Source organism: Sarcophilus harrisii, chromosome 2 (assembly GCF_902635505.1).
Source record: "Sarcophilus harrisii chromosome 2, mSarHar1.11, whole genome shotgun sequence".
Lineage (NCBI taxonomy): Eukaryota > Metazoa > Chordata > Mammalia > Dasyuromorphia > Dasyuridae > Sarcophilus > Sarcophilus harrisii.
This window is the reverse complement of record NC_045427.1, coordinates 425,231,652-425,255,321: the sequence shown is the minus strand read 5'-3', so window position 1 is coordinate 425,255,321 and position 23,670 is coordinate 425,231,652. Positions and strand designations below refer to the sequence as shown.

At 36.0% G+C, this 23,670-nt stretch overlaps 1 protein-coding gene across 9 annotated transcripts in view; it reads right to left on the bottom strand.

Annotated features, from left to right (window-relative positions):
- The window catches only part of PTPRT (protein tyrosine phosphatase receptor type T), a 1,282,972-nt gene that overhangs the window by 348,857 nt on the left and 910,445 nt on the right, over positions 1-23,670 (bottom strand). For all 9 annotated transcript variants that reach the window (XM_031953982.1, XM_031953984.1, XM_031953985.1 and 6 more), the window contains one exon: positions 12,121-12,230. In XM_031953982.1, coding sequence (XP_031809842.1) covers positions 12,121-12,230 — 110 coding nt within the window. The remainder of the gene's footprint in view (positions 1-12,120; positions 12,231-23,670) is intronic.

The following is a 23,670-nucleotide window of genomic DNA, read 5'->3' as shown; positions in this document are numbered from 1 at the left end:
AAGCCACATGAAATTAGCCAGGATTCTTTGGATCATAAACTCACATACCAAGGGTTGGAAGAAGTCTCAAAGGGCATTTAGTTTACTCCCCTGATTTTACAGATGAGAAACTCAGGATCCAGAGAAGTTGAATAATTTGCCTAAGGCCATAAAAAAGGGAGCTTTGAATCTTAGTCATAAGCATCCAGTTCATCAGATGTTGGATATGAATCCAAGTTTTCTTAACTCCAAACTTGGTACTGTCTCTGTCCATTACTTGGTGCAGAAAAGATTATTATCTATGAATTTTGCCATGGTTTAATCTAATTCCTTTTCAATCCCTAAATAATTTTTCCCACATAATATTCTTATTTATTCTTTGTCTTAATTACTCTTGCCATTAGAATATTTAAATATGTACATAAAATTGCTGTGCCATAAAGAACAATAAATGGGAAGAATTCAAGGAAGCACCAAAAGGCTTGAACAGTCTCTTATTTGGTCTCCCTTCCTCAAGTCTCACCCTACCCCATCTTCCACACACTTGCCAAAGTGAATTTCCTTAGTGAAATTTAATCATGTCTGGTCTACCTTCCACGCCTTGTCTGCATCACCTCCTCATCACTCCCTTTTGGAATCTCTTATTTCCTCCAGAACTCAGTTTAAGCATAAACTTTTGCCCAAAGCCTCATTTGATGCTCATAACTGCTATTCCCATTCTCCTGTCTTGCAAATATATTGTCTATATTTATATATGTGCATGTTGCCCTCCCCTCCCCATTAGAAACCTCATGAAAACAGGGATGATTTGACACTCTCTTTGTAATCCCAGAACCTAACGCAGAGACTAGTAGATATAACATGGTAGTTATTAAATAAATGTTTGCAGATCAGTTGACTAACTGACTTTTATGTAGCAATGCAAAATGAAAAAAAAGAGACAAAAGAATAATAGCCATGATAACTATTGTAATGGAAATGAAGTCAATAGGAAGAAACAACAGAACAATAAGCAAATTGAATTGTTGATGTTAGTCCTGTACTGTCAGAGTGAGAGAATATGTCCTTCCTTTTTCATAATCTCTAAATCCTTTTCTCTTCTGGGGAGGGATGCACTTTGTAATAGAATGTAACTGCTTACCTCGGAGTATGTATTGTATCAAAACAAAATATACAAATAAAGTCACCATGCTCTGAGTTCCCCATGTACCCCAAATTCCTATAGTTTCTATGCTAAATAATAAGAGAAGTAAAACATGCCCAATTTACCCAGTTTAAATCATTGCTTTTCTTTCCTTCTCATTTCCTGAAGAGCTGAGGCATGTGCTAATTTGTAATTTTTTAAAATTCTTCATCAGAGTAGATAGTTCTTTTCCATTCTCTCTTCATTAATGTTTTAACATTTACTACCCTCATTTTTAATGCTGCAATCTTCCATTCTCCTCAAAGCAAGTGTTCTTGTCCCACTCAGGGCATATTGAGAGTGTATCCTGACTCTTGGGATCTGTGCATTTTCCCAGTCTTAGTCCAACTATCTGCATCCAGGAAAATATTGACAAGTTTCAAATCCATTGTATTTTTAAAATATATCTTGCAAGCAGGAACTATGTAGCCTGAGCTTTATTTCAGATGTGGCTGTGTTTTATTTAACACCGAATGCCAAGCTCTGAGAATAGCTTGCAGGAGAAATGTCAATCAACTCTCCAGCATGATCAAGGCACCCATTCCCCGGCTCATTAGGGCCTTCTCATTCTGTTTAAGCTGTTCACATTTATACGTCGTAATTAGGAACTTAGCGATTCTGACTGCTAAACAGAAAAGCTCACTGGGTACATTCACATGCCTGAATTTTAAATATGCTTACTCCCTGTTAACCCAGTTCCTCAGGTAAATACTGCTGGCTGAATTCCTGCACCCTGAGCCATGAGATTTGGGAACAGAGAAGCAGACAGCTAATTGCATTGAAACATATATTGATTATTGTTTTTCATGAACCGTTAAATGTTTGTTGCCAAATGATTATGCCACCGAGTTTTAGATAACTGATTTGTGGTTGGCTTCCCATATTGACCCTAATCAGGCTCTGAAGTGCCATCTGCAATTTTGATGGTCTGCATTACATAGTGAGTTAGAGTTTTGCTTGTGTCCCTAAATCAGAGAAAGGGAAAACACCACAACCTTAATAACATGTGTGTGAACCTCGTTTCCAGTTTGAATATCACAAAAAGCATTTCAGTCAATCTGCATTTTAATCTTTGTGAGATTTTGCAGGGGAAAAAAACCATGATTTTAGTTGATCCCAATGACTCCCAGAGCCTAATTAGCCAGAGCTACAAATGGAAAGGAGGAGGAAATAGAAGAATTTAAATACCTACCATGTGCCAAATACTATAAGCATTTTACAAATTGAATCCTTATAACAACCCTGGGAGGTGGGTATTATTCCTATCTTCAATTTTATAGATGGGAGAACTGAGATAGACAGTGATTAAATGCCCTGCCCAAGATCCCACATTAGGAAGTGTCTAAATTCCAGTTTGAAGTCAGATCTTCCTGACTCCAGGACCAACATTCTATTCATTGTACCACCTAGCTGCATCTATAAGAACATTCATTCTACTGGTCATCAGCACCTTGGAGAGATATACATTTGTAGGATCTAAATAAAACAAAGGATTTATCTTATCCATCTTCTACCTTCTGCAAGAAACTTCTTTTCAATATCCCTAAATGAGTATTCATTCAATTTCAAACGTGGCATTTCTACTGACAGAGAGCTCAGTACTCTTTCAAATAGTCTATTCCAGGAATGGAGAGAAGAGAAGGAACACTGAATCTGGAACCCAAAAACCTGGGTTCAAATCCCAATTTTGCTACTTATTAGTTCTGTGGTTTAAACAAGTTACTGCCCTCTTCTTAGCCTTAGTTTTCTTCTCTGTAAAATAAGATCATCTCATCTCTAGGGCCTTGATTTACCTCTAATTCCTTTCTTCTTATTCTGAACGATATAGCCAGGGATTAAGGAATTTTTTTTTAATTTGCTCCTTGAAAGGAAGGAAACAGGCATTCATTAAGTACTACTCTGTTCTAGGCACTGTGCTTAGTGCTTTATAAACATTAACTCATTTGATAATGAGAAGGAGAATAGTAGCAGGGACAGAATGATAAAAATACTTATTTGAAAAATCAAAATAATAATTTATTAAAATAAGTACTAAGAACTTATAATTGATAGGAAAGTTTTCCCTTTTGTTGAATTAAAATATACTTTTCTGTCTCTTCTCTAACTTGATAGAAGTTCAGTTCTTTGGAAACATGCAGGCAAAAAGCTAATCTTGCCTTCTAATCATTTTCATTCTAATCTAATTCATTAATCATCATTTTAGTACCTTTATTTCTTTTGATGATACTGTATGAGCCAAAGTAATGGAATACTATCTATGATAAATAAAAACTCAGGGAATTATTCATTTTTATCACTCTCTTTCTTTCCTTTTCCCTTTCAACCTCTCTCTCTTTCTCATTAGTTTTTCTGATTGTCCCACAATCCTGTTGACTCTGAGTGAGTTTACTAAAGCTTCTGTCTCTTTCATGTGAGCTGCTGTTAAACTATATCTCCCCCATTCTGTATTTGTACTGACTAGTGCTCCGTAAATCTTCTCCCTGGAGGGTCTTGCATTGTCAGATTGGGAAGTATATGCCTGTCAGCCCATGATAATTGACAAGGAACACTGGGGGGAGGGAATCAATTTGAACTCATCTTGAACACAAGTAGCAGTAAAACAGGGCATGCTAAGCACTCTGGGACAGGCTCATTCCACTACATTAGCACACACTTCACTTTACAGTGATTTGATCTTCCTAACAACATCAATAATATTTCATTCTTGTGTTGTTTGAGGAATGGGCAGCAAAGTTGCAAAGTTGATAAAAGCTCTCTCTTTTGCCATTGCTTTTGCTGGAACAAAAAATATTTATATATATATTTATTTATGTACACAAACACGTGTGCACGCGTATACGTGTATGTGTATACACTGTACAAATATATATACATCACACATATATACATGTGTTTATGTGTATACACATACACACATGCATTAATTGCATGCATATATTATATATACACATATGTGTATAAGAGTATATGTATGTGTATATATGTAGCTCTTTAAAAATTTTGTGGAATTTTAGACTTTACTAAATGTGAGAGGCCATTTCTAGAGGCCATCAAGTGATATCATGTAAACACATGTTTTTCTTATCCTTAATCTGTAAAATGGGAATAATAATCACATCTGTGGCCTAAGGTTTACATATCTCCATAATGAGCAAGATGAAATAAGTGATTCTAATGATACCTCCAAGCTTTAGTGACCAATAATTCTCTCCCACTAAGTCTTTCACAATCTGACTACAGCCTCCCTCTCAGGGCTTATTACATTATACATCACTTTATTACACATCCCCTTTGTTGCTACTAAATAAGCTCGCTTGCTATTTTTAGTGCATAACATTAGGTCTCTCTCCTCTCTACCTTTCCTCAGGTTGCTACCCATTCCAAGAATGCATCTCTAGCAGACAAATGGAAAACTCACTCTCATATAGGATTAATTCTCTTCTTTCTTATTTCACTTTTTCCAAGATTCCTCAATAAAACCTCTCTAGTCTACCTGAATCATGGCTACATTGCTTCTCTCCCACATACATAATGAATTGCCTCATCCCTAACTCTTAGAAGTTCCAGTTCCAGGGGCAGCTAGATGGTCCAGTGGATAGAGCACCAGCCCTGAAGTCAGGAGGACTTGAGTTCAAATCTGGTTTCTCAGACACTTAACACTTCTAGCTGTGTGACCCTGGGCAAGTCACTTAACCCCAACTGCCTCAGCCAAAAAAAAAAAAAAAGTTCCAGTTCCCTCATATATGTGCATGTATACAGATTTTAGATTTAGATTTACTTTTTTGTGATGAGTAGTCTTCCCAGTTTATAAAATTATATACATTTCTATCTAAATGAAAGGCTAGTATTATTTTTTTTCTTGCTTTGGGAAAGCACATTGTAGTTTTCAAAGCATTTCCACACAAGCAATTAATAGAATAATAAAAAATATAAAGTCCACCATTCATCTAATGGCTATTCTTTTGGTCAAAAAAATACAGATTTATGTTCAAAGTCAATCTTCTGAAGGGGTAAGCAATTGACTTTTTGTTCCTTTCCTTTCCTAAAGTAAGGATGTATACTTTTTCCTATGTGCTATAGATGCAGGTCCTGATGATTAAAAAAAAAAAAGAAAAACAACTGAGAATTTCAGAGTTGAAAGGGATCTCAGATATCACCTGGCTCCAGCCTCCTCTAGTGTGTGAATATCCCCTAAACATTACCAATAAGTGGTCACCCAGACTGTTGGAGAACATTAGTACTTCATCCCCTGTATCACTTAATTGCCAAGCAAAAATGAATATCAGAGAGATTGTTAAGTGACTTGCCCCAAATATCAGAGATTAAGGTTCAAACCAAGACTCTCTGAATCCAAATCCAGGAATCTATCTACTCGCTCATTTTGCAGCTTTCAGGTCCCTCCATGGTATATATATAGCTATCTAAGTTCAGATCTTAGGGGAACTTCATATGGCTTCATTATAAACAATTGCTTGAAGGCAGAGACGTGACTCTGGAGGCAGACTGGAGTTAGCCCCTCCCCAACTACTACATGTATGACTTTGATCAGGTCAATTTCTGGGCCTCAGTTTACTTATTTTTGAAATAACTTGAATTAAATAGCCTCTAGGGATCTGCTCTAGATCACTGATTCTCAGATGAAGGCTCAGTACCCAGAGGGGACTCATCCATGGCTTGTCAGCTTCCCTTGGAACTCATAGGGTTATCCACTGGCTCCTGCACACACTTGGAAAGATCACCCTCATATAAGATTAATTCTCTTCTGCCGTCCCTCTTCTTCCTCAGTAAAACCTCTCTATTTCCCTTGATCATGGTTACTATGATTTTCTGCCATATATATAGGGAATTGCCTCCCTGCTCATGTTACTGCTCTCACTGTTCTAATACTGAGTCAGAGACTCTATATCATTGCTGTCCAAGACCCTCCAAAATCTGGCTCCAGCCTGACTGTAATCTTAGGCCACGTTTCCCCCTATCAGATCTCTCTAGTTAGGCTCATCACTTGTTCTTTAAACATGGAATATATGTCATCCCCCGCCCCCACCCCTTCTCAAGTCAGACTCCCCAACCAGACACTTCCCCTAAGGCAACTTTGAAAGTCTGTTAGGGAGCTTTGGTGATAGTAAACCCATCAATTCCACTGGATAACCCCACCCCCACCCCACACAAAAGTTCCACACCTTTTCACATCCTCTCCAACACCTTCAGCTCCTGCCAGACTCTGCCATCTCCCAAGGCATACCCTTCCACTTTTAGAAAGTTTAGGAAGTTTATCTTTATGTTGAGCTGAAAGCTACCTGTTTGCCACTTCTACCCATGACTGATAGTTTTGCCCTTTGGAGTAAAGTAGATCAAGTCAAACTTCTATTTCCCAAGTTCACCTCACAAATACTTAAGATTTCCTCTAAGTCTTCTCTTCTTAAGCTTAAATTCCCTGTTTCTTTTATTAAACTTTCTAGGGTCTAGTCCTTGATTCTCCTATAGCAGCAAAGGCTAAGTGAGCATAGATCCCTATACCTGCCTATGGTTCTCTCATGATCCTGGTAACTCTTCTTCTATTGATGGGGGGTGAGGGGGGAGATACTGCAAATATGTAGACATGCAAAATGAATTTTCATCTTAGCTGTATTCCATATTTTCCCAAAAAGAAACAAAAAAAAAACTGTACTAAATATATTATAATATTGATTAACAGAGCTTGTAAATTAACTAGAAACTAAATAATTTTCATTTGAACTTTGTCTCTACTATCTTGTATTAGTGCCACTGATATTTTGAAATATGTGTAGTGTCTTACCTTTGTCCCAATTATGTTTCATATTATATCAGGCTCATTGTTCTAGGCTGTCATGAACTTTCTGAACCCTGTCTTTGTGATAGATGTATTGGTTATCCCTTCCATAATTATGTGTCATAAAATGTGTAAACTTGGTAAATAAATAATTTATACTTTGATTGAAGTTATTGATGATAATGATGAATAGGACAAAGCTCAGGAGAGATCTCTCGGGCACTGCAGTAGAGACCTCTTTGTAAGTTGATCTTGATCTATTCATATATATATGTGTGTGTAGTTTGTTTCTTTTTGGAGAAATGTGGAATATGGCTAAGATGAAAATTCACTTTGCATTTCTACATATTTGTAATATTTTCCCATATATATGTATGTATTTTTTGCTTCAGTAATTTAACCAGCTCCAAATCTACCTTAACTGTACTTTCAATTATATATTTTGTCCATAAGAACCTCATTAGAGATGTTGTCAGATAATTTTCTTTCTATCATATGACTTCTGTATTTATTTACATATTAATCTTTTGGTTCTTTCAATGGCTCCTCCCAGATAAGTTCAATAAAACATTTATCAACTACTGACATATAGAGAACAATCCTTTGAAATATGATGATCCCATAGTTCCTATTCACCACTGTATACCACATAATCATCTTTATTCAAAGATATTTTAGCATGAAGTTCACAAAACCTAAAGATTTTTTTCAAATAAACTGCTTTTCAGCCATGTATCTCTCATATTGTACCTATGAAGATGATTTTTTGAACCCAAGGATAAGTTTTTACATTCAACACTGTAAAATTTCATCTTATTACATTCAGCCTTGTGATCCATTTTTTTCATATATTTTGAGGATTCTATAATACAATGTTTTATTTATCTTTTCCTTATTTCCTTTCTAGGTATTGCTCTCTTGATACTATGAAACTCTTTTCCCACCATGTTGTAGCAGTCTTTTCATCCTGGAAGATTCTTATAGTCTCTTTGTCCAGTTCTCTTCCTCCAACCAGTCAGTTCCTTCTGGAACTTCCATTTTAAGGAAAGGTATAGGTGAGCCATATTTAATCTTTTATTCTTCTCCAGATTCTAGGCACATAGTAATTGGTTAATAAGTGCAACTTAATTTGACTTATATGTGTGTTATCTGAAAAACTGAAAAGTATGTCATAATTAATTAGGCAATTCTACTAGAAACTTTCTTTTGAGGATAAGTCAAACCACTGACAACTATTCTTTGGGTAAGTTTAATGAACTATTTCTAAATCTACCTAATAGCACTGCCATCTGACCAAAATCTCTTCATTTTGTTCAGAAGAAAATCATAGGCTTTTTTATTATATTGTTCAGTTATTTTTTAGTTATGTCCAACCCCATTTAGGGTTTTCTTGCCAGAGATAGTAGAGTGGTTTGTCATTTCCTTCCACCTCATTTTATAGATGAGGAACTAAGGCAAATAGATTAAGAAACTTGTCCACAGTCACACAGCTAGTAAATTACTAAAGATAGATTTAAATTCAGGTTTTCCTGACGCCAGTTCTGATACTCTATATCTTAGCTGCATCCAGTGATTCCTAGTATACTACAATGACAATATTGCTTTTGTTTTTGCCTTCCATTTATTTTCTTGATCATATTTTCCTGGCCAAATTCTTGGACTTCTTCAAACTGCTATATTTTCTTCATATATAGTGCTACTATATACCTCATTTTTATCTATCCCATTAAGCCTCAATGATATATGTAAGTTTAAAGTTGCCATCTTCCTTTAGGATCTTTCATTTACTTTGTTTGTTACCCAATCTCTATGCATTTTTTTGGTAAAAATTTCTAAGGTCACTAATTAGTCTTTTAAAAGACTTTTTTTGCTTGTGTATGTCTTTGATTTTTTTTGTCTGTTATTTCCACGTGTCTCTCCTGTTATTCTTCTTTCTATACTGTTGCTACTTTCCCCCTTCTCTTTCCTTTTTAGTTAAAACACTCTTCTCATAAGATTTGACTAGATAACAAACAAATACATTCTTACCAGCTTTTGGTAGGTGCATTCCATCTCTGGCCAGGAGCATGTTATTCTCATATATTTCATGCCTTGATTCAAAAGTCTAAATCCTGTTCTCAAAAACTATCCTCTTAACTGGCTGTTCATTTCCTAAGTCTGTCTTTTTCTTCTGAAGCTTTTGTCTTTAATCAGCATCAGTGATAACAAAAAATAAAAGGGGCAGCTAGGTGGTGCAGTGGATAGAGCACCAGCCCTCACTTTAGGAGGACCTGAGCTCAAATCTGATCTCAGACGTCCTAGCTGTATGACCCTGGGCAAGTCACTTAACCCCAGTTGCCTCAATACAAAACAAAACAACAACAACAAAAAAGCCTACTACCCGTGTTCTCCAGATCTTTAGCTTCTTGCATAAGTTCTTATTGTCTTTAGTAATTGTCTCATTTTTTTCTGTCAATATCATCATAGTTATCCAATTAATTTACCTTCCTACAATATATGGGAGGTGACATGACATAAAGAGCTGATTTCAAAACCAGGAAAATATGAGTATAAATGCTTCTTCTGACAGAATAGTAGGGTGACCTTGAGCAAGTAACTAAATTTCTTAGTGGTCGGGCAACTCTAAAAATATAGGTTGCAAAGATAGGTGCAAAAGATTGGCACAGAATCTTTATATATGAAAATTCCCTATATCAGGGAAATCGCAGGTCTAGAATTTGAATTCTGGTTTTCTCAACTCCACCTCAAATGGATTATCCAGCATGCCGTGAAGATCACTATATTTTAGATTACTGAAACTGCCAATTGTATCCTGCTGACTCAGGGAAACTGAGTGCAAAGCAGAACATAAACCATAACATATGGGACAGCAGCTTCATAATGGGCAGACATTACCTTGGGGCTAAGTTGCAGTGACCAAGCCAAATTCACTTGCAAGCGAAGCCTTTTTGGAATATCAAACTTCCAGATGTGCAAAGATGCTGCATTAATCCCTCTACACCTTTCAGATACTGACAATCTGTGCTCAGGAGACTGACAGACCTCATGTCTGGTTTGAAAATGTTAGACTTATAACACCAGCTCCTTTGTAAGTTTTTCTCTCACTGCAGAAAATTTTTTACCCAGGTAAGAGTCAAATTTCAGCGGATTAGTGCTAGCTCATTCTCAGCTAGGAACAAGAATCTTCTCACACTATTTCCTTTCTTGTACTTAATCTGTGCTCTATTCACACTGTTCCACAGAAATAGGTTCTCCTGCCTTTATGCCATTGTTTTCTCCATTACTCATGCCTAGGATGTCCTCCCTTCCCTGCCTTCCCATTTCTGCTTGTTGAAACCCCACTACTCCATAATTCTAGGTCCTATTTAAATGCAGTTCTTCAAAGGAGAATGAAGCCTTCTACCACCCCTACCCCCACCAGCTGAAAATGAATTTTCCTTCCCTGAATGTCTTACAGTATTTTGTTTGTTCTTTTTTAAATGTACTTGACATACCCTAGTTTGGCTTATGCTATATTTATTTGTATATTCATCCTATTTTAGCATCCTGGATTACAAACTTCTTGAGGGCATGGGATATTTCTTATTTATTTCTGTACCTTCCTTAACATGTCATCATAAACACTCAATCAGCATTTTATTGGATTTCATTTAAACGATCTCAGTTGGATCCTTACTGCAGCAATGTAATTCTTTTATACTTCTCTAATTGACTTACTATTCCACTTTTTGGATTTTCCAAACCTTCTGTTCCTTTGTTAAATCTCTCATGGTTTTCTTTTCTCTTCATCCTTTCAGCTGGATTCCTTGCCTTATATTTCATTGAAAAAAAAATGAAGATATTTGTTGAGAGTTTCCTCTTTTCCTTTCTTCTTCATCTCATTTTCCTCGGATGCTTTCTGCCACCATCTCCTTCACTCCTCCAACTGATCATATTCCAACCCATCTTCTTCAGAAGATTGCCTACTCTATCATTTTCACTCTCTCCCTGATCGTCAATCTCTCCTGTTTATTTGCTGTTTGCTTCCCTGATTCCTACAAGCATGCTCATGTCTCCCCCATCCTCAAAAAAAATCTCATCTTTTCTGTCCATCCTTACTAGGCACTGTCCTATATTTTTCTCTTATATTATGGCTAGACTTGATAAGGCTGATTTATAACTGATGCTTTCACTCCCTTGCCTCTCACTCTCTTCTAAATTCTCTGCAGTTCAACTTCCCACCTCATCATTCAACTGAAACTGCTTTCTCCAAAGTTACCAATGATCTAAATTGCCAATTGTCAAATCTAATGATCTTAAAAAAAAGTCTTCATTCTTCTTGACCTATCTGCAGTCTTTGAGACTATCACTCTCTTCTTGTTCAAAACTGAACTCATTATCTTTTCCCTCAAATTCTCTGCTCTTCCTAATTTTTTGGTATTAGTTTGAGTATACTGTCATTCTTCCAGGATTGAAAATGACACAACTCAACTTCTCCTCCTGCCTCACTACTAACTCTCAACCCTACCAAGTATCCAATACATTGTCAAATCATTTAGATTTTTATTTTTGTAAAATTATATATATATATACTTGCTCCCTCTCCTTTGACACTTCCACCACCCTGGTTCACTTTCTTATTATGGAGCAGTAGTGGGATTGCAGTCAGAGGATTTCCTCTCACTTCTTTTCTGTCTGTACTGAGCTAAGCTCTTTGAATCCAGGAGAGAATAATTATAATATTGGCAATTTTCAAAGGGAATAAGCATTGGAAGCTAATTGTAAAAATCTAATTTGTTTAATTTCACTTATTTAAATCTGGTCTTTGAGACATCCCTTGACAGATGTCAAGATTTAACATTCTTCCCCTAAGCCACACAAGATGCCTTTGCCTCCTTCCCCCTTTACTGGCTGAGGTATTTCAGGACTGAAACAAAGATAGTAAGGCCATCCTAGAAGTGAGGGAGTTCCCCTGAGTCTCCTGAGCAGTCAAAGAGGAACTTGGGAGTATTTCTAAGCCAGTCTCTCCACTTGACCTGTTCTTCAGAGCTCTGCTCTTTCTATGTAATCACAGGAATATTTTCAGAATTGGACACTGATTGTTTGAAATACATACTATCTGGATTCTCAAATGAGTTTGCATTACATTTAGCCTGGCAAGGGACTCTATCACCTGAGTATGTCTTACCTCATAGAGTGTGATCAGGCCATTGGTCTCATTGGGAGGTTTCCACTGGACATAGATCTTCTCCTCAAAGGGCCCTCCTTGGATGGATTCAAGTGGAACAGCTCCAGGAACTAGGGAATGTGGAGAAGGTAGGAGTCAAAGTTAAATAGTGGAGTAAATGGTAATAAGGTAGAAGGTAAAACTGGGTTTGAATTCCCAATGTACAGTTTCCAAGTTCTGTGTCAACTGAGTGATTCCCTCATCTGTAAAATGGGAGTGATAGTGGTTCATCACACCAACTTTGCTGAGCTATTGTGATGAATGCATTATAGAAATGTGAACAGCAAATAATACAGCAGAAAGACAACTTTCTGTGGCTCAAAGAACACAATGAACCATTGCTATCACCAACAATACTTGGTGCAGATGAAAAGAAACTGTAATATTGTCTCAAATTCTACATAAATCAAGACATCATAAAAGACTTATAGAGAAACTAGTGTGAAAGAAGATAGTCAGTGTGGCACAATGGAAAGGGCACTGGCTCCAATACTCAGAAAATCTGAATTCAAATCCCACCTCTGACGTTACTTATGTGACATTTTGGTAAGTTACTTCAATTCTCTGGGCCCTGGTTCCTTCAGATATAAGATAAAGGGTTCCTTTAATTTCTGGATCTACAATTTTGTTTTCTTTAGCTAGGGGACACAGAACAGACATTGGCATCAAGTCAACCCTGGAACATTCAAAAGTAATCCTGACTCCATTTTGTACCATCAAACATAGGGGACATTTTACAGAGAGCAGGCTGCATGAAGAAATAGGGATCTAAGCTCCTGGGTTCTGTCTCCTTTTTCCATGTAGGAAACAGCTTACAAAATGACATTCCTTCTCCTTTCTCCTCCTTCTTCAGATTGGCTTAGATTTATCTGCTATCATAGGTTCTCATGATTTAGAGCTGGAAGAATAAGAAATCATTTAATCTACTACTTCTCATTTAACAGGGAAGGAAAGTAATGACCAAGGAGGAGGATAAATGGCAAGGATCACAGCCAATATCCATGCCTTCCCCTCTGCCCTCTAGTTTTCTGACTCCAAATCTACCAAAGTTCTTTCCATCAGAAAATACTTCTTCAAAGTATGCCATAATGTCATGTGTCTCAAAGCTTCTAGATTGGGTTTCTGGTATTGAGATTCTGATGAGATACATTCTTCTTCACCAGAATTTCAATCTAATTAAATCCTTCAGGCTATCTACATGTGTTTGGGGGAGAGGGGTATATTGTCATGTCAAACACATCTATTACTATGAGAAGGGTGAATACAGTATTTCTATGAAATATCAAAACCTCCTCCAACCCAATCTCCAACTTAAAGCTTGAGCAGCAATTTTAAAGATAGGTTTTACATATCAAGAAGAAAATGTATGGCCATTCTTACTGAGTCAAGGCATCTGTATTTTATCCTGTAGACAACAGGAAGCAATTGAAAGTTTTTGAACAGGGGAGCGATATTTTCAGCCTGCAAACCAGTGAGGGAACCATTAGATTAGTCTGGGTTCAAGGTTTGAAAGTCTCAATCAGATTGGTGGCTGAAGGATTAGGACAAAAAAAAAAAGAATAGCATAGGAGGTATTGTGGAGATAGAATTAATTTAGCAACTGATTGAATGTTGGGGAGTGAAGGGGGAAGTGCTAAATGAAGAATTCTCAATTACTAAAAAGCTCTTTTACTTAGAATTCATGTTTGGATGAAACTCAGCCATATCCCCAAAGTATTCTATGTTTATTATATTTTGTGCATATCCTTTTTTCTTTTTTAATTAAAGCTTTTTATTTTCAAATTATATACATGGATAATTTTCAACATTCACCCTTACAAAACCTTGTGTTCTTAATATTTCCCTTCCTTCCCTTCACCCCCTCCCCTAGAAGGCAAGTGATCAAATATATGTTAAACATGTGCAATTCTTCTATACATATTTCCAAAAATAACATATTGCATAAAAATCATATCAAAAAGGAAAAAAAAGGAAAAAAAACCAAAATGTAAGCAAAAAGCAACAAAAAGAGAGAAAATACTATATTGTGGTCCACATTCAGTTACCACACAGTCCTCTCTCTGGGTGCAGATGGTGTTCTTCATCACAAGACCACTGGAATTGGCCTGAATCAACTCATTGTTGACGAGGGCCATTGTGCATATTCTTTTTAAAAATAAATATGATTTATATATCAAAGAATGCTGTCATTTGGGAATTCAGTTTTATTTACAGGGCCTACTGCCAATTGCAAAAGTCTTTGAGAGTTTTCAGGGGATTGATTTCAAAGAGAGCATGGGAGAATTTCCTTCTGTGCTCCTTTTTCTAGTACTCAGATCTCTGTACTCAATACTCTGATAAGTACTCTGTATGCAGTATTTTTGATTTTGTAAAGTTTGGTTTATATTCTTCTTTAATATTAGTTTACTTGGGCTTTACTTATCTGCATCTCGTTTCTTTGCAGATCCAGAAGTCCCTTTTTAAGATCATTTGTCAGGGCTTTATATTCTAGGGTTATATGGATTTCTTCAACATAATATAGTACAAGGATCAGAGGGTGTTTCTGGGATTGTCCTTTAAAGGTTTGGCGCTGGAAGGTACCCTAAAACATAGAATGCTAGAAGTCAAAGATTGCTTAGAATACAGAATGATCCACTTGCATTGGGCCTTAAGACCCAAAATGTAAAATCTGGAGGAGCCAATAAACCCCAGAATGTTAAAATGGAAGAGAGGGTATGGGAATTGCCTAGAGTCACATAATTTGGGAATATAATGGCTTTTAGCAAGAAGTCTAGTGACCTTTTTCCTGCAATATCATCCTGCCTTTCCTAAGGACTGGTCCTTCAAAAAATTGTTTCTAATTTACTTCTTTGTGAGGCCTGGAAGAGTGTGCCCCTTTATTCAAGCTCTCTTTTGGCCCAAAACTTCAGAATTTTCCCTGCAATAAATTCTTGATTTGTTCCTGCCATGAACAACAGTATATATATCTACCTGAAATTTCTGTTAAACTTAACAGATTTTCCCAAGAAAACAGCTTTGTGATCATCTCCTCAAATTTAAATCTTCTCCATCTCTTATTTACATTATTATTCCTGTTGATCAGATCAAGTCATGTCAATGAGCATTTATTAAGCACCTATTCTATGACAGGCACTGTGATAAGTGTTAAGACCACCACTGTCTCAGTTACCAAGATCAAAATCTTAAAGGTAAGCAGTTATCAAGACTTGTTCATTCAACATCCACAATATTTCTTGTATCATCTCCACTCTACCTTATTCTATCACCTGTCATGTACCAGAAGTATCAAATTTGCTATTGGAAGCAAATTTAAAAATAATTGGGAAATATTTAACAATATAAATAAAAATACAGTACAACATAAATTATGTTAATTTGTGATTTACTAATATATGGCCCAAACATTTCTATTTGATGTAATAGCACTAACCTATAAAATTAATTCCTCTGCCTCTACCCTTCATCTTTTCTAGTTCATCTTTCATGTTTTGATGTTTATTTATTTTAAGCTGTATCTAATTCTTTATGGTCCCATTTAGTTTTTTGGACAGATATATTAGAGTGGGTTACCACTGTCTTCTCCAGCTCATTTTACAGATGAGGAAATTGAGGCAAACAGAGTTAAGTGACTTGCCCAGGTTCACACAGCTAGAAAGTTTCTTAGGTTAGATTTGAATTTAGGAAGATGAGTCTTCCTCTAAGTCCAGCATTCTAGCTACTTATCTACCTCAATCCTTCAAATACCTGCCAAACACACAATTCTAACTATGTCTCATTCCTCTGCTCCAGAACTTTTGGTGGCTCCCTATTGTCTACAAAAAATCCCCAACATGCACAAAATGATACATTAAAATGCAGGAAATAAAGAGCGGCAGCTGTTCAGCAAGCCATCTGACTGCTGTTCTTCTCACGTGGCCCTCGCCAGTATCTATCCTCCCACCCTACTTCAGAAGCAGCACATACTCTGTATGTTCCCTGATTTGTATCCTACCAGTGAGCAGCATGAACTCTGTGCTTCTTGCCAGGCTCTTCCCTTTCAATTCCCCCCCCCTAAAAAATAGAACAAGTTAAAGTTGGAGTTCCAAGTTAAAGAGGAAAGTTATTTACAGTAAGTTTCAGGTTCAAGCAACCAAGCACAGACTACTCTTAAGATTTTCAGCCCTATTCCCAAGATCCAGCCTCAAAGCAACTTGATGGTTTGGAAGCAAATGAATAAGGGATCCAGCTCTAAGAAACCAATACATAGCTAGACAGCTTGCCACCTGCCTTATTAATGCTCCTTCTTCCCACTCTAATAATTACCTTCCAAACCTGGGATCTGACACATAGAGACTGTTCCCTAACCCCTATAACTGGGGAAGGTGGAAATTTTGCTACTCAAATTTCAATGAAAATCTTCACATAATTGGTAGATGAGACTGGAAAATAAGTTATTGAGCAAAAGCAGTCAATGATATATTTCTTCAATTTGGAGCTACATATCTTTGTGAGGTATCATATTCACTTATGACAACCATTAAAAGCTGATATTGAAAGAATCTGAACTCTTTGGAATCCTTGTATCACAAAGTAACCAACCAAGAATTTCAAAATATATTACTAATAGTATTTTAATAAAAGCAAACAGATTTTATACTGCTAATAGTTAAAATATATTAAATGTATTATTTCATCTTTAACCCATCCTTTAAATAATATATACAATAGTAAATGTATCTATATCTATATATAATGGATATTCTTATATTAAGGAAAGCTCAAAAATGTTTTGCTGCTGTAGTATTAAGATGCCATAGATGAGACACAGCACAATTTCTTTGGCCTGAAATTTATGCGCACTTATAATTTGGCTCCAATCAAATCTTCCAACCTTATTTTATTCAATCCACTCACCTTCAACTTCTTTATGTTCTAATCAAAGTGGCCAGTCCCTCATTTCATTCTAGCTTTCCTTGCTTGATCTACATGAACTCAAACATTCCTTATGTCTAGTTAGCTTTTCTCCCTCCTCATTTCTGCCTGATTTTTAAAAATTTTCTTCCTTAAAAATACTACATCCTCCTCTATGCTTCATTCTCTGATTTCTCCAACTGAAAGTGATCTCCTGTCTTAAATTTTCCTAGTCCCCTTTGAACCTTTCCTTTGTCTTAATCACAAATTATCTTTCATTATACTTAATTTAGGAAAGGTATATCTTCAGCAAGCTATAAAATCTTTGAGGACAGTTAGTAAGAATAATTAGTAAGTAGGAAATTTCCTCTCTTCCTACCCCTCAAGAAACACCAGTATAAGATAGGGATATGGTGACTAGTCAGTTTATCTGTAAGAGATCTGGGATCTTCAATGAACCATAACCTCAATGTGAGTTAATAATAGGATACTTCAACTTTAAAAAATTAATGTGTTCTCAGGTTATTTGGAGTACTATAACTTTTACAAAAGAGGAGATGACAGATCTGATATAACTGGTCAGATTCCATTGGAGTATTGGGGACTAGTTTTGGATGTCACATTCAAGATAGAGAGCATCTAGAGGAAAGCAACCAAAATGATCAAACAGGTAAAAGAATCAGGTATGTTTAGCCTGTAGACAAAGCCCAAAGGAATCAAGAGATCTATCTTCAAATATAGACCAAATATCTATCAATATTTAAGGACAATAGGCAACTACTGAGTGCCAGGCACTGTGCTAAGCACTTTACAATCATTAACCTTGATTTGATTATAATAAAGACTACAATTATTTTCATTTATCCCCATATAAGTGTCTGAGGCTCGAGTTGAGCTCATGTCTTCTTGACTTGAGATCCAGCACTCAATCCATTTCACTAACCTATATGAAAGACTAACATATGGATGATGAATTACTTAGAATAATCTGTTTGGTCTCAGAAGGGTGAAGACATTTGCAAATGAGCAAAATGTAAGCTTGATATAAAGAGAAACTTTCTTACAATCAGCTTTAACCTTAAGTGGAATGGGCTGTGTTGAAGACAGTAGGCTCTATCTCATCAAAAGTCTTTAAATAAAGATTGGATGATTACTTACTAAGTGTGTTTTTCCCCAAATAAAGACTGGTCTAGATGGTCTTTGAACTTCCTTCCATTTTGATTACTCTGTGATTCCACTTATCCCAGGTAACAATAATGCTTGGAATGTGTACTTAATAGCTCTGTAAGTAGTAGTTATTTAACAAACATTTATTGAGTGACTTGAAATGGGTTCAAAACATTTCATATGTGTGTATTCTCAGTATTGAGAGAGAGTATCCAAAGGGCTAGCTTAGTCTTGGGAATGAGAACTCAGACAATACAGACAACAATAAAAATTCAAACACAGCTCAAAAATTACTGAAAAAGTAGTTTTTCTTTCTTTATTTTTTTGAAATAAGTTTTTTTTTTTTTCTCCATGGAAAGATTTCTTAGAAGAAAAAAAATTGCTTTTTGCCTTATCTTCTAAAAGTATGTCACTTGCTTCCCTCTTCTTAACAATTCATTAATGAATCCATGTTTTTTCTCCCCATGAATTTGTTTCTTCTATCCAACAGTCTGGGCCTTTCCATTTCTCTGACAGAGTTCTACAACAAAGGTTAATTGCTTTATAATTTTATTCTTTTTCCTTTTAAAAAAAGTGCTCTGAAATTGCTAATTTTAACTGTGCTTCCTGTCTGTGGTTTCTTGCAAATTCTCTACAATTAAACCAGATGTTTAGTTAAGCTTTAAAGTTATGAGACAATTTCAAGGAAAGGTCTATTTCAATATAGAGGAGGACAAAGTGTTACAAAGGGCAGGATCCTGCTTTTTTTATTCTGTTTACAATGTGACAGTCATCAGAGCAGGCACTGTATTTCCTAGGCTGCTCACCTTTTTGTTGTTTAAGAACAGGTCAGCACCAGTTTAATTAAAATGAGTTTCATTGAAAACAGTTCTGAAAGATAGTGATTGATAACCAAAGGTAAAATCCGGTCTCCTAAATCAAGATTTAGTTTATTAAGACACCACTTCATTAATTTGCAATTGTGGGAATTTAATCCTCTTTTTTTTAGATAACTTCTGGATAATTGAAGTTTACTCTTCTTTGAGTAATAGAACAATCTTTTTAAAAAATTTTTAAAAAGGGTTTTTCCCCCTCAAATGATATTATATTTACCTCTCTTAACATAGAGTGATAGATTTAGAATTAGAATGGTCCTTAGAAGTTGTCTATTCTAGGACCCAGACTTAAATCAAAATTGAGGAAATTGAGGTTTAAAAACATTAAATTACTTGCCCAAAGTCTCAGAGTTAATTAATGAGCCTTTAAAGTGAAATCTGAATCCAGGGTCAATATTCTGTCTACTAAACTATACTATCTTTATCCTAAAGGCACTGGTTAGTATTTTAACTTTTTCTGGATTTTTTTTTAACATGAGAAGACAGAAATTTTAACTCTGACTTAATACCTGTGTTCTTAACCCCTTTGTGACTCTAGACAAATCGTTTTATCTTATTGGACCTCAGATTTCTTATTTGTGAATAAAGGGGTTAAACTAGATCAGTGGGGTCAAATTCATATAGAAACATGAGTCCACAAATAAGGATCTTAGAAAGCTTGACTTAGAAAGCAACATATTAACTGCTAATGTATTTTTCATTTATTTTGCTAAATTTTTCCCAATTACATTTTAGTATGATTCATCAGCACTCTGGAGTATACTGGGCTGTGGGTTTAATCTCTTTGTTCTAGATGACCTGAAAAGTCCCTGCCATCTCTAAAACTGTTATCTAAGATCCCTATTTAAAAAACAACAACAACAACAAAAACATGTATAATTGGATCCTGAGACAGCCTGGAAAAGCAAGAGGAGTTCTAGAAATTAACCTGAGTTCAAATCCCAATCCTGCCACTCACTGTCCATGTGCCTTTGAGAAGCTACATCACTTTCCCAGGTTTCAGTTTACCCTGCTGCAATATAAGAGGACTATACTTGAGGACTTCTAAGGTCTCTTAAAGCTTAAAGATTCTAGGAGTCTATGAAACAGTGATGCTTTTAGAGGTAAGTATTCAACTTGTTGGGGATATTGTGGAAGATATTGCTAGTCACTTTCTTTCTACAGTCCTGTCTAACCTGAAGATTCATTGTTCTATGATCATTGAGATATGTGGGGACTGTTTGTGGTTTAATCTTTTTTCAATTATGTTTGATTCTTGGTGATCAATATTTGGGTTTTCTTGGCAAAGATATTGGAGCAGTTTGCCAGTTTCTTCTTCAATTCATTTTACAGATGAGGAAACTGAGGCAGACTTGCCCAGTGCCACATATCCAGGAAATGTCTGAGGCTGGATTGAATACAGATCTTCCTGACTTCAAGCCTGGGCTGTATCTATAGCACAGCATAGCTGCCTTGGGGACTATTCAATTTCATACTAAACTGCCTTAAATTGACTGAGTTCATTAGGTCTGTTTTTTAGTTTTTGTGTCCCTTTCATCCGCGTGAGGGTGTTACTTGTCATGTGTCACTGCTTGTCAATGTGCCTCCTTATTATAATTCACTGCTTTTAATGTTCCATGAACTGGGAAACCAGATTTAAATAGGCTTGTTTACAAAGTAAAGTAAGCTCTGAATGAGGCCCTTTCTTCTAAGTAACAGGCATGAACTTTTATGCATGATTTTCTAATATCAATTATGGGTACCCAGAGGTCTTTTTTTTTTTTTGTTTTTTGTTTTTTTGCTTCCTTTCTGGTTCTCTTCTGTACTCTATATGGCTGAGATTTCTGAACAAATAACTTCTGAATAAGTGAAGTGTTTCTTAGAGTGACATGGGAAAAAATACATTCTTTACCTTTGGTGATGATTGAGATTTCCCAGATGAAGTAATGTGGACATAGCGCTTTTTCTGCCATCACAGAGCAGATTATCATTACCACAGATACGATTCCTAATTCTATAAACTACATGGAAAACAAGTCCCATCAGAAGTGGAGCTCACAAAGAAAATCCATCATTTCAGTGAGATAGGTAATTGTTTTATATCCCCGCAGAGCATTTTTTTCCAGGGACTATAAAAATGGTGGCCCAGTTCAATAAATAATTCTGCTGGATTCTCTTATGGAAAAGAAACTTATACAGTTGTCTTCTCTGGAATTCCTTCCATGTTTAATAATCTCAGGAATTAGTATCATTTTGCACAAAAAAGAATTCCAATCAATCCAAAAATATTTATTAAATGCTTAGTATTATATAAGGCTATATATGTTTTAAAAAAAATTAATAAAAAAAGGAAATATATCAAATCTTAAAAAAAATTGATCACAGAAAGCATATAGAAGGTGAGAGAGGGAGGAATCAAAGACAATTTAGAGATTTTAAGTTTACATACTTAACTAGGAAGGTAGAAGTTCCACCAACATAAATCATAGGAAAATTGGGAGGAGAGATGGTTTTATGTGAATTTTGTGTTGGACAAGATGAGTTTGGGGTGCTTATAAGCAGTGGTTATCTATCAACCTGTTATTTCAGGGAGATATGAGGTCCAGATCCTTTTGCTCTTTACCTACAATAGCTGTACATGTTAAATGCTTGTTGAACTGACTTAAGTTTTCCATCTAAACATGGTTTGAGAAATGAGATACTTAGAACAATGGTGATATGAATATCGGCCTTTCCTTTAATCAATTAACTGACCAATAAATGTTCATTAAGCTCATACTCTACATCAGGCACCATACCTGGATTGGGGAAGCAAACACAAAACCACAACCATTCCTGCTTTCATGAAGTGTATTTTCTAAAAGGGAAGGAATTGTAGAGGCTGTCCAAACTTCATTTTCCAGATGAGGCAACTGAGCCTCGAGATGTATATGATTTGTTCTCAGTCAAACAAGTAGCAATCAAAAGTTTTAACATGATAATGGCCATACTTTTGTGCTTAGAGCATAACATACATTAGATGGTCTCCATCTAAATGGGACTTCCATTCAGAGCAATATCATGCCTTACCCACTCTGCCCTTTTCTTTTTTTCATTCCCTCTCCTCTCAAACCATAATGACAGTAGTGATCATAAAACTTCAGAAAAATCAACAGTAATACCTCTTCAAAGAACATGTGAGAGCTTCTGCTGTACATACCAAATCATCAGGAAAACAAGAAAAATATGTAATTGGGGAATTGTATTGGTCTAGATGAAGCTTTTGGAAGGGATGAAAATTGCTCATTTTGAAGTATCCCAATTGTTTCTCAGTAGAAAGAGAATAGAAATAGAAAGCTACCTCCTTGAGGGTAGAGATCATGTTATACTCCTAATAACCAGAGATCTGCCTTGTATATTTCTTTCTTTGGTCCAGATTTGTAATTTTATCAGTATAGGAATCTCCTAGTGAGGAAACTTCTCAATATATATGCAATATATAGTCCTGGAGAGTTCCCTGGGAGCAATAAGAGGTTAAAGTGACTTGCAGAGAAGTCTAACCAATGCATATCAGAGGCAGGACCTGGGACTTTCCAACTCTTAGGCCGGCTCTCTATCCACAATGCTGCAATTTCTCTTACCTTGCAGAGTGAACACTAAAGTACTGTTTGATCAGTTGAATTGAATATATAGTTCACAGCCTACTGATAATACTGGCCAGCTTTACCATTAGAATTGGTAGAATTTATTGCTGTACCTCTAGAGAAGACCATTTTATTCAGCTGAATGAGATGGTAATAGGAATTACCAAGAGCTCAGTAGAAACTGTAAGATTATTTTGTCTTTGGAGAAGGGATTAGACCCACGTCTATCTTTCCAGAGAAGGGCTATTGAGCCTAGTTTCAAACATTGCAATGACTTTTCTCTTCCTTTATGAGGTTATTCCATTCCCAAAGTAACCGTTGATGAGGTCTATTTTCCTGACATTCAGTCTGAATTTACTGTTCTCAGTGCCATCTGATTCTTCCCAGATGTGCTATATGGATGAGTCAACACTTGTCCCAAAAAATAAATGAAATGACAAGTGAATGCAATACGTGATGGGGGCACCAAGGCTGCCAGGTTCCTTCCTATGGCTGTACTGATCCAATCCTCTCATTAAAAAAGAGTGTCAAATGAAAAAGCTCTTTTGGGTGATGTAGCAATCCATACAATCATACTGTGTCAGAACGGAGAAAGCCTTTACATATCATCTGATTCAATCTCTTTATTTTACAGATACGGAAATTGAGGAACAGAGAGAGAAAGTAGCCATATTAAAATATCAGAGCTGAAAACTGAATTCAATGTCCAGATTTCAATTTTTGAGCTCTGTTCACCATGTCCTAGTTCATTGTTTTTTAAGTGAAAGCATAGATCTGACTCTTGTGACATCACAAGGCTCTGGGTTCGGTAATGAGAGAAATTTTGAGGCCCCTAGGGCATAAGGGCAAGCAATGCAAGCTTCTATTCTGGCACTGATTCAGGAAGTACCTCAATTTTCATTTGTTATTCCAGCTCATAGTTCAGTGCTTGTCATATAGGAGGCTATTCTTAGTATCAGTTGAAACAGATCTTGGAG